This window comes from Brienomyrus brachyistius, chromosome 13 (assembly GCF_023856365.1).
Source record: "Brienomyrus brachyistius isolate T26 chromosome 13, BBRACH_0.4, whole genome shotgun sequence".
NCBI classification, from domain to species: Eukaryota; Metazoa; Chordata; class Actinopteri; order Osteoglossiformes; family Mormyridae; genus Brienomyrus; species Brienomyrus brachyistius.
In genome coordinates, this window is record NC_064545.1 from 5,413,502 (window position 1) to 5,429,389 (window position 15,888).

Sequence of the window (15,888 nt, forward strand, 5' to 3'; positions counted from 1 at the left end):
ACTCGTTATCATTTCATATTCCCAATCCAGTTCAGCCTATTCCATCTCATACCAGATGATAAGCTGTAGAAATTACTAAAAAACACTGTTTCCAGAGAGAACAGTAATAGTAACACCATCATCTACCGGTTTTCTAAGCAATTATCCTGGTCCGGGTCGCAGGGGGGCTGGAGCCTATCCCAAACAGCAAGGACTGTCAAAGCTCATATATTACAACCCCCCTGCTGACCACTCCCACTAATGCTAAAATAAATGTACAAATGATGGGAATAAGAAAAAAAAAGACTGACCGTAGTTTAACATTATATAATAATGAAATAATCAGCATAATAATGGGTAACATTATATATAAGGAATATATAGACAATAAAATCTTTATGTATTATGTAAGATGATTGTATTTGCGATTAATCACCAAGGTGTGCAATTAATCGCAATTTTTTTCCAAAAATAATCGTTTGACAGCCCTCAGAAATTGGAGTACCGCATCGAAGGGTATGAATACTTCTAGGGGAGCAAGCAAACTGATTACACTTTGTCTTGGACAGTGTACGCCGCACAGGCATGTGATTGGTGCCGCCTCAGAATCTGGAGCCCAAGGTAGCTGCTTATGTCGCCTATTAGACTGATGGGCCCTGCAGGCAGTATAACTCGAGATTGGGGTACATCCTGGACAGAATGGCAGATAATAATAACAAACATTGGGAAATAAACATTAATTCCATAACAAAAAAAGGAATCCCAGGACTGTAGACCCACCTCAGTTTCCCAATGAAACTCTCCCCACCTCGAGAGAGATCGGTTGGGTCGATGGAGATGAGGTAATTTGACGTCTTGCTCTTCTTCCTCTTCCTTCCCGCCAATAGGAACACCTGGGCACAGTGCACCACAGTTAACCAGGTAAGTACAGAAACATATAGCTCTTGATCAGTTAACCTCTTCCTCTATTGGGCCCTTAAAGATTTTTCAGTCATTATGACTTACCATCTGAGGTACTATTATATCAGGATCATAATATCCCATTGATTTTCAGAATAGTTCATTAGCCCCACCCACTCTCCCAGATTTCCAACCTTCCAAAAGTCCATTAGCTCCACCTACCCTCCCAGATTTACAGCCTTCAAAATGTCCATTAGCCCCACCCAGATTTCTAACCTTCTTCCCGTCTTCTCTTTCCAGGTGGAGGTAGTAGGTGGGGTACATTCCCCGGTCCATGCCCTTCTTGTCACGCGTGATCCTACACTTTACAGTCACCCCCTGAGGTGCAGGCCTCAGAGTGAACTCCTCCAGGTCATCCACGTCGATGGCAGGCTCGATGGTCGGTGGAGTGAGGGCAGAGGCCGCTTCCTGGGTGACGTGATGCAGGGGGATGATGAAGAGAATAATGCTGATCACGAATCACTGCACACTTTACTGGACCACCAGAGAATCCCAGTTATGTTCTCAGTGTTCCAGAGGCAACCCCAGTAAATGAAACCCTATTATCTGACATTAATGTGGTTTTTTTTCATTATGACAATCTCTGCTCAAGGATTTGTACAAAGAGGCCCCCTTTGATACTGAGTTTTATCAGTGGGTTAATAGATTTGTTTACATGGGTCATGCAGGGTGAATGTCTGTGAGATGCTGATGTCATCAGGCTTTACCCCACTAATGTCTGTCCTCTCGGTGAGCAGGGTTGGGTGGTAATGAGTTTAATGGTCAGATCGGGACATACAGGAAGTGTACTACACACGCCACCTTCCGACTCACGCAATGCCCTCATGTAAACCCACATAAAGTTCGCCTATGGTAACGGATTCACAGGTGTCTCGCCACTCGATCTCCTCCGCTTCCAGGTTTGATGACTTCACAATGGGCATTAACAGCCGCGCCACACGTTTGACCTACATGTTGGACAGCAGCATGAATGAAAGTGGATTTACCCACATCTACTGGGATGCCAGTGAGTACCTTTCCTGACTTCTTGCTTGTGGTTGAGCCAGGCCTCGTGTTACTGTTGAGCTGACAAGAACTGGAACTATCTTCTTCCTCGTCATCCTCCTCTTCGTCAAAATTCATGCTACTGGAAATGCCTTTAGAAAAACACATCATCATTGACAACAGCTGGAACAGTATGAGAATATCATCCAAATATAGATACTAAACACACTGAGAAGGCAGAGGCACAGTGCACCGTTCTGGAGATGGCAGGGGTTTTGCCTCCTGTCTGGTATATTTATTTTGCCCTGCTTCAGCGATACTTCTATTGGAAGAGACTTGCTATTTTTATTTTTAGACTTTGACGATTTACAAGAGTGATTCACATTAAGCGGCTCGCTGAAACGTACAACGGAAGGTCCTTCCAAGGGCTCCGGCAAGCAGACAAAGCCACAACCCAGACAGTCTGCCACACCCAGGTGGCACGCAGGACGACAGCATCGCAGGTGGCCAGGCAGCTGTCGTTCCATCGCTCACGACTGTGCCAGGATAGGGGGCCAGAGGCATGTGCTGGGTACGCCCCAGTGGAAGCGAGGGGGGCAGACGGAGTCGACAACATGTGCCTAAATGCTCAGGGTGTGTCTCTCTGGGCCAGCTTTAGACCCTGATTTCCCCCAAGGTGTACAGGTGACTAGATTGTGGCTGGTTTTGTTGCAGAAGCTTTGCCATTTTGAGAGCAAGATTACATCTTAAAGGGCCATAGCTACAATATCTGCGCCCCATGACAAAATGTTGCCTTGAGCCTCTCCCACCCCTGATGTCGTGCATGATGTCATTGTGAGGACATGCATATACAGGTACCTTTCTTCAGCATGCTGACCCGGAGGTCCTGCTTGCCCTGCTGCTGGCCGCCGCTCACGCCGTCGCTCCCCACCTCTTCTGCCACCGTCAGAATCTGGACCTGACCGCTGGGGTCCTGGGCCTCGTCCTGGAGACCCGCCGGGCCATCGATTCCTGCCGTATCACAATGCCTTCAGCTACTTGGTAGGACAATGGCTCGCATACACTCCACACTGCTCCTACACACCGACGGATGCATTTATATAAGTGCAGGACCTGCCACATCCATGCACAAAGCGTTTCACAAACACAGTGGTGTTTATATACATGCACAAGCGCACACAGACAGTTCCACACACTGCACTATCTATGCTGAACACCAAGTCGTTACCCCTTTTCATAAACCCTGTGGTACTTAATTTCCCACCAAACCTCCTGCTAAAAATGTCCTCCATTAACATAACAAGGCATGGCCACCCTACCAAACAAATACCCACAGAAGTAACCCAGCTACCTCTAGGACCCAGGAGCCCCCACCAAAGGAGGCCGCTCACCCACAGCCTCCCACATCAGGTTTTCTGTTTCCCTTTTAAGCTCCAGTACGTATCGGGCACCCGTCTCATTTTCATTCAATTAGCCCGAATGCGAGGCAGTACATGACATCCCTGATGCTGCAGGCTGCCGCGAGCACTGACAAGCGAGTCCGCACACACATAGACGGAAAAAGCCAGGTTATAAAGCTTCAAAGACGAGGACTCCTTCCCGCTCTGTTAGTGAGACTGGCCTTGTGGCTGTTCCACTGAACAGCTCAACAAGTCACCCATTAACATAAAAATAACGCGAAAACAACTAATCAATACACGTCGGCTCCACCTGCTTCCCTCCTGCATTACCAGCCAGAATATGGAACTGCTTCCCGGTGCAGCTAAACACAACCCAATGGTGAAGTAGCAACAAATCCCAGTCACATTCAGCCAAGGTGTGTGCGTGAGCACTGTGCATACACAAGGTGTGTAATACACAGGGATGCGGACCTAAACGTAGAATAGCAAAACATAGCTGGCTTACAGGACACGCAGGGTTAAGAGGAGGCCGAAGCAGGAGCAACACAGGAGCTGAGGGCAAGCTCCATGTGGGAGTGAGCTGCAAAGGTGGGATTTGAACCTGCAACCTACTGGTTGCCCTGTGTACTTCCTTCTGTCTCTTCATCCATAAAAAACATGCTTGGTTTACTTCCATGCTTGGTTTAAGAGTACAATTCGGATATCTATAATAAGTGGCGTGTTATATGTCATGGTCAGTTATTGCAGAGGAAACCTCTTCCACGGCCTCCTGGGCCTCCTGTGCATATTCTCCCCTCTTGTCTCCTCCTGAGATCTGCACTCTGACTGCCAGGAGCAATGGAGGCACTGCGCCTCCTCCAAGAGCAAAAGGCAGGGGAGGCCCTGAGCTTCCCCACCAGAGCGGGTCTTCTAGAGGCACGTCAGCTTTAGCTGAACAAATCCAGGTCATAGATGAGAGGGATGGAGGAAAAAAAAAGAAGAAAAGACAGCAAAAGAAAAGAGTGTAACTGACAAAACGGAAATCTGCTCCAAAAGGGGATTTCGGCTTATGGTTTGATGTTTCAGAACATCTGCCTGCAAGAACAATTTGCCTGCCTGTCATTATAAGAGACCTTTGACTGGGTGCTATCTTTACATGCTCATCTGCCAATTAGTGTGGAAAACGAGAGTCTGAACAAGGAAGAACAGGGCCCCCTTCGAACAAACTACCTACCCCCTGACAAATGCATGCACTAACGACTCTCCTCCTGCGATGCAGCAAAACATCATCATGGTGCCTCTAATACATTATACTCCTCACAGGCTAGGTCACCCTCAGTCATACAGGATTATACGCTATACTCCTCGCAGGCTAGATTACGCTCAGTCATACTGGATTATACGTTATACTCCTCACAGGCTAGGTCATACTCAGTCATACCAGATTATACGCTATACTCCTCACAGGCTAGGTCATACTCAGACATACCAGATTATACGTTATACTCCTCACAGGCTAGGTCATACTCAGACATACCAGGTTATACGTTATACTCCTCACAGGCTAGGTCATACTCAGACATACCAGATTATACGCTATACTCCTCACAGGCTAGGTCATACTCAGACATACCAGATTATACGTTACACTCCTCACAGGCTAGGTCATACTCAGACATACAAGGTTATACGTTATACTCCTCACAGGCTAGGTCATACTCAGACATACCAGATTATACGCTATACTCCTCACAGGCTAGGTCATACTCAGTCATACGAGTTATACGCTATACTTCTCACAGGCTAGGTCATGCTGAGTCATATAGGATTATATGCTATATTCCTTGCAGGCTAGGTCACACTCAATCATACAGGATTATAAAATATACTCCTCGCAGGTTAGATCACCCTCAGTCATACATGATTATACGCTATGCTCCTCGCAGGCTTGGTCACCCCCAGTCATACATGATTATACACTATTCTCCTCATAGGCTAGGTCACGCTTAGTCATACAGGATTATATGCTATGCTCCTTGCACGCTATGTCACCCTCAGTCAGACATGATTATACACTATACTCCTCACAGGCTAATTCACCCTCAGTCATGCAAGGTTATATGCTATACATACTATACAACCTAGTTATCTTAAGTTAACTTCCCATAAAATGCTGACTGGGACTAGCATTGGAGCATTGTGGTCATGGCCTGCCACACTGGCAGCCTGAGCTCTCCAGGCAGACAGAACATGATGGGTTTCGGGTGAGCAATGCATGCTGGGAAACCATCTGGCTGCCGGCAGCCGCATGCGGCGAACCTTTGTGCTTTCCCCGTTTCTCCTTTTTGCCACTGCTGGTTTGGGGGGTGGATGAGGCGCCCTTGGCTTTTTTGCCCGAGCGGGGGGCCTGGGGGGGCTCCGCCACCTCCTTCTCCTCCTCCTGTTCGGCCTCTTGCACTAGGCGCGGGGTTAGGAGGAGGCCGAAGCAGGAGCAAGCAGCGGAGGGTGGAGACAGGAGGGGAGAGCAGGGGAGAGAGGAGAGAGAGAAGGGGGTTAGCAGAGATGGGGCTGCAGAGGGAGGGGGGACAGATACAGGCAGACCTTCGCGGGAACAGGAAATCTCTCACTCTCAGCTGGCAGTAAACGAATGTGCTTCACAGAAAATAGAATGGATTCTGAACGCACCACTACACCAAAGCACTCCAAGTTGCACCATTAGGGGATTTAATTTTCCCGTACAAAGCCGTGCGTGAAATTAGCCCATTGACAAGGTATTTTCTGCTCGGTCCATTCCACATAGTCACCTTCCTGAGACCCGAGAGCCACGGACATTAGCGAGCAGCACCGTGCTGTGCTGTACTGATGGGGGCTAACGGACGCCAGTCGTCTGTGCCTCCCAAGCGCAGCCACCGACAGAATAGCTGCAGGGGGGGAATCAACTGCAACCCAGAGCCTTCTTCAGAGAAAAGCCAGGCACCTTTCGACAGATGGCCTTTTCACCAGCACTTATTTAAAATGGCAAGCGGAGGGTAAATTAGATCAGGCGACCTCTGCAGATGAGAAATATCGAACGGGACAGTGACGTGTAATCAAGGATAAAACATAGAGCTGGAAACTGCATAGAATCACAGCACCTGTGTGTCACTTTCTAGAAGATGCCAAACTGGCAACGCTTTGCTCAGTCTGTCTGGTTTATCTTGCAGAAATTATGACTTAAATGAAGCAGTACTGTGTAATTATGATTAATAAAATAAGAAGAAGAAGAAGAAGAATGATAATAATAATAAATATATTGCAATGCTGTACTAGATAAGCGGTAGATTTTCAGCTGACCTTCATATCATTTTATATTAATATTTGTAGTATTTGTATTTGTACCTCACTCTTAGAATAGACTAGAAAAAACATATTTACTTTCTGGGCACAGTGAATTGAGTCTGCAGCTGTGTGCTAGTAACTGATGTCAGCCTGTGCCCACCCACAGGGCCCAGAGGACGGAACAGAGGGAGAAGAGTCGTCTCTGCAGACGCCTGCTCTGCATTCCTAAGTACTACTTTTTTCTGTCGCTTTGCTTTTGACAGGCGTGTACGCAGATTGAAGACCCTGCGTGATACTGTACCTTGGGGGTGCCCTGGAACTGCTGTGCATACACTGATATCCGGTCCCCCCCCCCCCCCACAGGTCAAAATTACTCTGAACCAGGTTGAACTGGGCAGCTTCCCTTCAAACACAGGTGACTGATTTCCGAGCCAGACCATGCTGTGTTGTGGCTAAGATCCCAATAATTCCTGTAATGTTGATTTTTCAGGAGTTTTACCTGAAGGCTTTTTGTTTTAAAGAGGTAAACCTATTTCCTTCTCCTCAAGGCAACTTTGAGGGGCTCTTAAACCAGTGGGGGGGCAGGCTGGGGTGGGGGGGAAGACAGACCTGTAAATTAGGTGTTAGTGCCAGGCCAATCAGGACAGTAGTTTGAGGGGGGAAAGCCAAAGGTATCTATATTTCATACAGACCATACGTCCTTCACTGCACACTGAATAAACCATGTACAACACCCCCCCCCCATATACAGACTGGTGAGCTGGTGAAATCTAGCTGTCCACTCAGGTTTCAGTGGTTGTCATGGAGCAGCAGCTACCCTCCAAATCCCTGACGGGGATTAATGTCATCGCTGTGAGAGCGCCCTCTGTGGGTTGGAGGATATAACGACCTCTAGCTCCCCACGAACACAAACAGCATGAAAGCAGTCACCCTTGGGATACCTGCGGGGTCGTCGCCATGGCGGTAATCAGCCCCGCGCCCTTAATGGGGGGGGGGGGGGGCAGCACAGCCTGGCTCATCAAAGCACAATCAGTGTGAATGAGCTCTTCGGGGAGGCCAATCAGCGGGATCGCTGACGAATGCGGGGGAATAATCATCCCTGGGCAGGGTTAATTACGGCACACGCAGTGATTTTTAGCTTTTCTTTAACCCTGAAACGTCCTCCGATCAATGCTGCAGGCTGGGCAGATTCCTAAGACAATCCCTGAGATGCTACAGCACTGTAACCCAACACGTGGAGTTATGGATTCGGCTTGGACTTCCACTCCCTTGGAACAGGCCTTACCGTGGTAAATGGCGCCGCTGTTGCCGCTGAGGTAGGACTCCACGAGCGGCGCCTGCTCCTCCGACTGCCTGGTCCTGCGGGCACGCGAGCGCCCATCTACATTAGCCTGCACCATTAGGGGTTCCTGCCGCTTCTTCTTCTGCTTCTGCTCCAGCAGGACTCGCTGTATGAACAAACGGCAACATGCACACTGTAAGGGACGCGACTGCTAAGGGAGGCATGGAGATAAAAGCAGTTGCAAGTAAATTCAGTATTTATTTATTCAGCCTAGCCATAGCCGAGGCAACCATTCAAGGGTTAAATCAAAGTCCAGAAAAAAAGAACAGAGGTCCATAATCAAAACATATATTATCAAAAGGGATGCATAAAGAGAAACAAGACTGCTTTCGCCTAATGGAAACAGAAGTCATGGTTCTGTATTTCAAACCCATCAGCTGTGATTGAAAACTAAATAAGACTGACGCCCTGACATTACATAGGGGAACATAGGATGGCAGGCACATTAAATTCACACAATACCCTAAAGTTCATAAACTGACATTTAGCAACATATTTAATTATCAAAAACCCTACATAAATCAGGCCGGCCTGCTATGGTATAGCCCAAACTTTCTGGTGGTACTGCGAATTAGGTCTGTTTCCTCTCGTACCCAACCTTGTGATGGACCACAGGAACTGCAACACAAAACAGCTGAAACAAACTTAGGAGCTTTTACAATCAACAACAACTAAGTGTATGAACTTAACTATGTAGCAGAAGTGGGTGGGTGAATTAATAGGGAACAGTGAGCTCAGGGGAAGACAGCTTCAACCTACATGTGCAGCATCCATGGCACACACACACACACACACACACACACACACATATAGATACAGACACCAGGGCTGACATTTAGGCCCTCCTGAGAAAATTCTGGAACTCTATAATGTAAATGGGGGGCAATTACTAAGGAGAACTTCTGCAGAAAATGCCATTTTGCTATTCAAAATGCGATTTTATTCCACTATCAGAATGAAACAGAATGCAAGAGTCTTTAAGCTACATTTTAGTTCCAGTTCCACACTGTCCCAAAAGTGGATGTGACACACTGGTGATGTCATTCATCATGCAGCACTGTCCTCCAATCAGAGGCTTCTCCACTTGCCGACTCCTGGCAACCTCACGGCAAGGCAGACAGACTCATTCCAGGCATCTGTGAGATGGGAGACTCTGATCCTGGCCAGTAGGTAAGCAGGTGGTCTCACTTGTGACCCGTGACCCCATTATGCCATTCCTGCTCCCCCATCGGGAGGGGAGATAAATTCCGGCTGTCTCGGGCAAGAGGATAGGCTCTGTCTTACTGGAAGCCACATCCAGACCTCCAGGGAGCATCCGTTAGCACCATGCTAAACGTCTCGTTAGCACACTGGCACTGTGAAACCAGAGAAAGTACCCGGCAGAGAGCTAAACAGGCTACCTTTTGCTGCCACTGTTAAGCGCTATAAAGCACACAAGAATAATTACGCTTTAAAAATAACGGGGCACTCATCCGGGCACAGTGCTACTGGGATCCTAAAAGGCAGGAATCCTGGTAGTGCTGCCTATGACATATTCATGACGGGGCTGGTTGGTAAGTCAGGGACCAGGCTCAGCGCCGGGGAGCTTTCAGCCCAGGAAGTTAGAGTGTGCTCCACCGCTTAGCTCCAGCATGTTGGGGTTGTGTGACAGCTCACTGCGGCACACTTACAGTGGCCAAGCCAGCCTAGCAAACCAAGCCGTTTCACCATGACAGAAAGGCTTCCGACGGACACCAAATACGTGTAAAAATCAGATTCGTGTTTGCTGTAACATATCAGCTCTCCCATAAATTGTGCAAAACATCTGGAGATATTTCAGCTCTGGGATGGACACTTGAATACCCACATTCTTTCCTACATGTTGAGACAATGCGCATTCAGGTATAGCGAAGTTGGGCTAAAGGAGACCAATGGTAAATATTTTATATTTTCAGCCAAATTATTTCCATTCATATATCATATGTATTATTGTGAATTTTTGTGAAATTCGGTGACAGATATGACCCTGCCATGTGCGGTAAATGCAGAGTGGGACACTAATCACTTCCCGGGGTAATCGAGCAGGCTTGGCTCATCACGCACAAGTGTCCCAGCTTGCTCTGTGGTCCGCCTACCACTGGCTCCAGCTGCAGCTGTGGCCCCCAGGAAGCCCCACGTAGCCCACAGGCCAAACGCTCCCCATAACCCTAACAGGCCTCGCTCACAGCAAAGGGCACGCTAAACAACGAAATGACAACGTGAGGTGTTACGCCTGAGCAGTACTTTACCGCAAAGCTCACGCCCCTCCAGAAAGGCATCGCTTGTGGGAGAAATAGCTACTCAGATTGCAGATGAGGTGGGACCAAGCAACTAGAGGAGGCAGGACCAAGACATCTGATTGGTTAGTCCTGCCTTGTCTTGTAGCTTAAACCCACCTCCTCTACAATCTAATTGGTAATCTTTCTGAACCAATCATCCCTCCTTCTGCCAGAAGGTTTTTGTGTAAGTAAAACTCCCATGAGCAAAAGCATCCAAACTGAAGTGAAGCGACGTGACGCAAAGGACAGCTGAGATAATCCACGGCCGAACTGTGCTACTCGCCGCTGACAAGGAGGATACTGATCGGACTGCTGATTACAGCTTTCGAATCAGTCAGTAGCTTTTGTTATGTGTCACACGCAGTGCTGCGGAAGAGAACAAAAGAATTGCGGCTATGCTGCTGTTGGACGGTGGGGCATCAAAGACACTGAAGCCTGTTCTGTGACTCCAGAGGTGTGTGGCTCTGCGGGAGAGGACACAGTGCCCGTGAGCGGAAGGTCGTCACTGCTGGCACCTAGAGCAAGGCCCGTAACCCGTAACCGCTCTGGGGACTAGCTGACCCCGCTTTCTCTATTGTACATCACTTCGGATAAAAGCGTCTGTAAATAAATGTGAAAGTAAACTCCAGCAGCATCTGATGGACGAGCATTAATTGAGAGCAGGCTATCTGAGCCAGCTCCCCACTTGATCCACTTCATGCTTGTTTCAGATCACTGCACTTCATCTTCCAGATTTTTAATTAAATGCGTGTGGCAAACATATTTTTAAATCTTTATGCAGACTCATTTTAGAGGTCAAACAATAAGGTGGATTTTTTTCAAATGCACCCTACTGTCTATTCTCCATGCAGTTTTTGTAGGTAATTTTTAGTCAATTACCACTATAAAGACTATCATTTAGAATGCCTTTGATTGTGAATTTACGTCAACCGCTACACCATGCTTTTTCGGTCACGCTGCACGGATTACTGCACGATTAACAATTAAATTAACAATTTTTCACATCAGCAACTAAGAAAATTAAAACCTATGCGCTTGGCAGGAAATACAGCCTAGAGCACCTCTATCCATTAATGTATCTCTGGCAGGAGAGCAGAGATGATGTAATGGATAGTAAATGAGCAGTCACTTTTCGTTTTTAAAAGTCAAAACCAAGAGGTGAGCGATAAGGCAAAATGATCATATCGCGATTATTTAAGGCAGGATCACGATCCACGATTTAATCACAGTTCTTTTTAATGTTGGTGCTTCAGATTATTTTGCAAGTTACTGAACAGTACAACGAAACTAATTACCCTATTTTAAAAAAATATATAGCCTTATAAGGTAACAAAACCTAATAGAAAAATTCTCTTTAGGGACCAGCTCCTCTATGTTGTCCATGCCGCTACGCTGCCAAATAGTGAATCGTTGCACGTTGCGCACCGATGTTGGGACGAGGGAGTGAAAGAGAGAGAGGGGAAGAAATCCAAGGCACTAACTACTGTTTGCTGTTACCGGGTAACTGGTGTGTCGAAACAGATTTGGCTGACAGAAAAACTTTAGATGCGCGCATGAGCCATAGAACTGCAACTGACAGAATGTGCACTGTAGCGTGATGCTAACGATCTCTCCGCAAAGGCAGATCCTGGGGGCATCGTTCACAATCTAATATTGTCAAATTGCAGACTCCTTGCTGTAGGTAACTCATTAGTCTGGGCCAGAGAAACCCCATTATGCAGTGTGGTTTCTTGGGGAGAGACTTACAGACTCCCTTTGTCTTGCTTTCTCTCTTCCAGCCTGGTAGCGCCAAGCTCATGGGAGATAGCTAGTGCTGGTCCAACCACTGTGTCCGGACCAATGAAGACCCACCCATTCTATCAGGCCGCAGAAGATGACAGGAGCCAGTGGTGGCCCGTGGGTTCTGCGCCATCCACTCTTTCCACCCTGTCTGCCCACCTACCTGTCTGTCCAGCTTCTGCTGCCGCATGGTGCTGCTCTCATCATCTAAGGTGCTGTGGAAGGAGAACATGCAGTGTTTCAGTTTGGTTCACATCCGCCGTTACATGAGCAGAGCTGTCTTTGCCAGCTTTTACATGATTACCATCGGCTGCTCTATTTAAACGCTTCAATGTTTGTGCTTAATAAGTCATTTAGACACAACATCCTGGCAGTTTTCCCAGATTTCACATTTTGAACGAGCCGTGGTTTTTGGAAGACAAACCAGACGGTTGCCCCATCTGAGAACCGCTCCTTCTTAAAAACACAATCGCGCCAACGGAGACAGGACACGAAAGCCCTGCCTTCCCTGACCCCTGGGATTTCCAAGACCGGGACAAAGACCAACTTCACCCACGTGACGTTTCTTTGAGACGTTGCTGAGGCTGTGTGGTTCCAGGACGTGGTACAGGTAGTTCCGTCTCCTTGCTTTCTAATTCCCATGGCAGCGCTGTAGTGCTTCATATATAACCTCAAATCTGTATGCTGTATCGGTCACTGAACAGAACCAGGAAATTAACTGCTCGAAAAGTCATTAGGACCTAGATGAGGTGCTCCTCAGGCAAGTTTGAATGCTGTCTCCTTCTCAGACATCCCTTGTGAGCATCTCTTCCTTTTAAGGCTCCACAGAGGAATTGTGATCTAATAATGAACCTTGTTCCTGGGGTTATTAAAAAAAAGCAATGTAAATAGCCTCAGACATGACTTTTTTTTATCAATGTTCATGTGTAGCCTCAAACATTTTTTTTTATCATCCAGCCATCCATCTTCTAACTGCTTAATCAGATTAGGGTTATAAAGACGTCTTCAAGCCCAAGGCTGGAGGTCGCTGAACTGAATTCTGGTCTACATCCTCAACAAGTATTCAACAACAATGCATGCAGCTGGGGCGTGGTTAATCAGGAACCTAAACCCACTCTGGGTAAGATTAATGTGCCTCTGGTTACCTTAATCCTGCAGCTCCACTGGCTAAAGCAGGCAGTGACTGACAGTCCTCAGTAATCCTACCCAGCATAGTCAGAAGCCAAATTCCTCCTAACAATCGTAACAAATGGCCACCTTGTCAATTACAGACAATTTCTGAAGTGTAAACCAAATTACAAATATATTTTTTGTTTACAATATTGACAATGTAAATGAAAATAATATTAACTGAGTGTCCACTCTTTTGAAGAGAAGCTCCATCATCTCCCAACCTCTTAGCTGGTAAATGGTTGTGGAGTCTCAGCTTGTTAGAAACACAAGGTCTTAAATAGTCACTGTATGACTTCTGTACCTGCATTACCTCCTTAGAAGCACCGCAGTACACGACTCCACACTGTCCTCTTCGAGTCACAAAGAAATAGATTCATATTCCTCTTGTCTTATTCACAGACAGATATTACGTTTAAATTTCTGTAATAATACAAACATATATTATTATTTCCCAGTTCCCACACTGAAAACGGATTGATAGACTAGCAGGGGAAAAAAATAAACATGAATAAAAATATGAAACAGAATTTGTTTTCGTGTAAAAATCGTTTACTTTGATGTGGCCAGAGTCATGACTCGGGCAAATGGACAGGAATTAGGAGGCATCTGAAAGGTGTCAGACGCGGGACTTAATGGTATACAGTGGCCCCACTGGGAAGATGCTGGGAGCAACATGCTCACAACACAGTGAGAAAGGTTATTTATGTCCTTCCGACCTGATTGGCATGTAGGGGGGGGACAAGTTCAGCAATGACAGCAGCGGCCGGATTAGACGGATCAGGGCTTATGGCACTCCACGCCAGCCACCTTTCTAGCCAATGCACCACTGACAGGCCGTCACACCCTTTCCATCAAGACAGAAATAGCGCAATCTCACTATAGGCAAACAGTGAGGCCAGTTAAAGGCACGGGGAGGGACAGGCCACACGGAGAACACAATCAGACACATCACCATGTCAGAGCATCAGACACCAAGAAAAATAAAATACACAACCTGATCCATTTGAAACACCATCACATGAAATCAAAATGAATAATAAAAATCAAATGACATGCCCAGGTATTAAAAAAGACGACAAGTCATTCTGAATTCAGTCTTTCTGGAAACCTTATAGCATCACGACTACACTCTTATGCAGGCATAGTGTGTATTTAGCACAAAATGCAATGATTATGGTCACCAAGATGAGCTCAGCTTCCTTGACAAGCTGGCCAGCACTAACCCCTCCACCCCCCCATCCCGTCCTCACCTTTAAGATACCCATAAGAATAAAAACACCCTCTGTGACCGGAGATATCAGCGCATTTACCAGCCTCACCCAATCCCAAACCTGCTTGATTTGAACCACTTTTTGATTCATTTTGCCTGGTGCTTAGACTCCTCCTAATGTGCTGTGACACATCCAGTTTATTTGCTTCTAATTTGTGTTGCTTGAAATCATGGGGACAATTAAAGCTAAAAGCCTTTAAATTATAAGGCAATAAGTGGATTCTAGCAGCGGGTTTGGCGTGATGTGAAGTTGTGCAATAGGATGTGGATGATAAAAGCCTATCACATCTCACAGGGGCGGAGTCAGAAGTCTATCAATCGCTAAGGCCCTGAGCGACCTCTTTGCTGCCGCCCCTAATGTTCGTACGCAGACACATACACAAACACTGAGACACACAAAGCTACCTCCTCTCAATTCTGACTTTAATGAAACTAGCCCTAATCCTATACTCACGAAACTGAAAAAGATTACAGAAATTCACAAAAAGAAAAAGAAAAGCTTTTCTTGAAAAAGAAAATTAATGACATTTTCAGAGATTATTTTTTGGGGTATTCAACCAGAAAAGCATCAGAGATGCAGAAAAGCCTCTACAAACGGGAACAGCGGCCAGCTTATGGCACAGGGATAATATACAAAGCCGTTCTTCAGCATACATGAGAGCGGGACCGCAAAGACAGGCCAGAGTGCTTTTTATATTACAGTGGCTTTATTTGCCTGTCTATGTCCAGAGGTGGATTTTGAGATTCCCTTCCTGGCTATAAAAGCACTTTTAAATAATGAAAACATGATGTTTCTGGCAGGAAGATGCACTCAGACTACAGAAACTTTGTGGGCCCTGCATGCCAGGATTCTGGAAGCTTCTACTGTTACCAAAACACATCTGCTATTTTTACACCCGGCACGCCGCGATGACGGCTTGACGGAAACTTCGACTTTTTTAAGGGATTAGTTTCCCACGTGGCGTCTTCCAGTAAACCTTCACAGTCCTTAGCGGCCATCATGGTGAAGGACTTTGAAGAGAACAAGGCAGGCTATGGCAGTGATGTGTCAGTATGCAAACCCGCCATTATCCTGCAGTAGCACACCTACATCAAGAGGCGAAAATGGACGTGCCAGAGAGGACTGGAGCTTGGCTCACTCCTCAGAAAGGCTTCTGGAAGCTAAGAGGTGCCCACTGGTTGGACCTGTTAGCGAACTTTGCGAGAATGCTAACTGAAGCAAGTGATGTTAATTTTACAAATAACTGAAAAAGGAAAAGTATGTCCTATTTTTAAATTTAAGACTTAGTACTGTAAACTGCTAAACAAGTTCTGCTTTAATAGAATGGTATCCTATATAGTGTACTAAATACTTAAAAACCATAACGCTGTAGGTGCTATACTATATACTCAAATACCAAACTGTTG

General features: G+C 46.5%; 1 protein-coding gene across 5 annotated transcripts in view; it reads right to left on the reverse strand.

Moving 5' to 3' along the window:
• tub (TUB bipartite transcription factor) overlaps positions 1–15,888 on the reverse strand; it is a 69,351-nt gene that overhangs the window by 3,298 nt on the left and 50,165 nt on the right. For 4 of the 5 annotated variants that reach the window (XM_048972274.1, XM_048972275.1, XM_048972273.1 and 1 more), the window contains exons 2-8: positions 12,202–12,253; positions 7,906–8,068; positions 5,622–5,759; positions 2,782–2,934; positions 1,954–2,075; positions 1,156–1,347; positions 760–872 (exon numbers count right to left, since the gene is read on the reverse strand). In XM_048972274.1, the coding sequence (XP_048828231.1) occupies positions 760–872; positions 1,156–1,347; positions 1,954–2,075; positions 2,782–2,934; positions 5,622–5,759; positions 7,906–8,068; positions 12,202–12,253 (933 nt within the window). The remainder of the gene's footprint in view (positions 1–759; positions 873–1,155; positions 1,348–1,953; positions 2,076–2,781; positions 2,935–5,621; positions 5,760–7,905; positions 8,069–12,201; positions 12,254–15,888) is intronic. The other variant, XM_048972278.1, reaches the window with a different exon arrangement.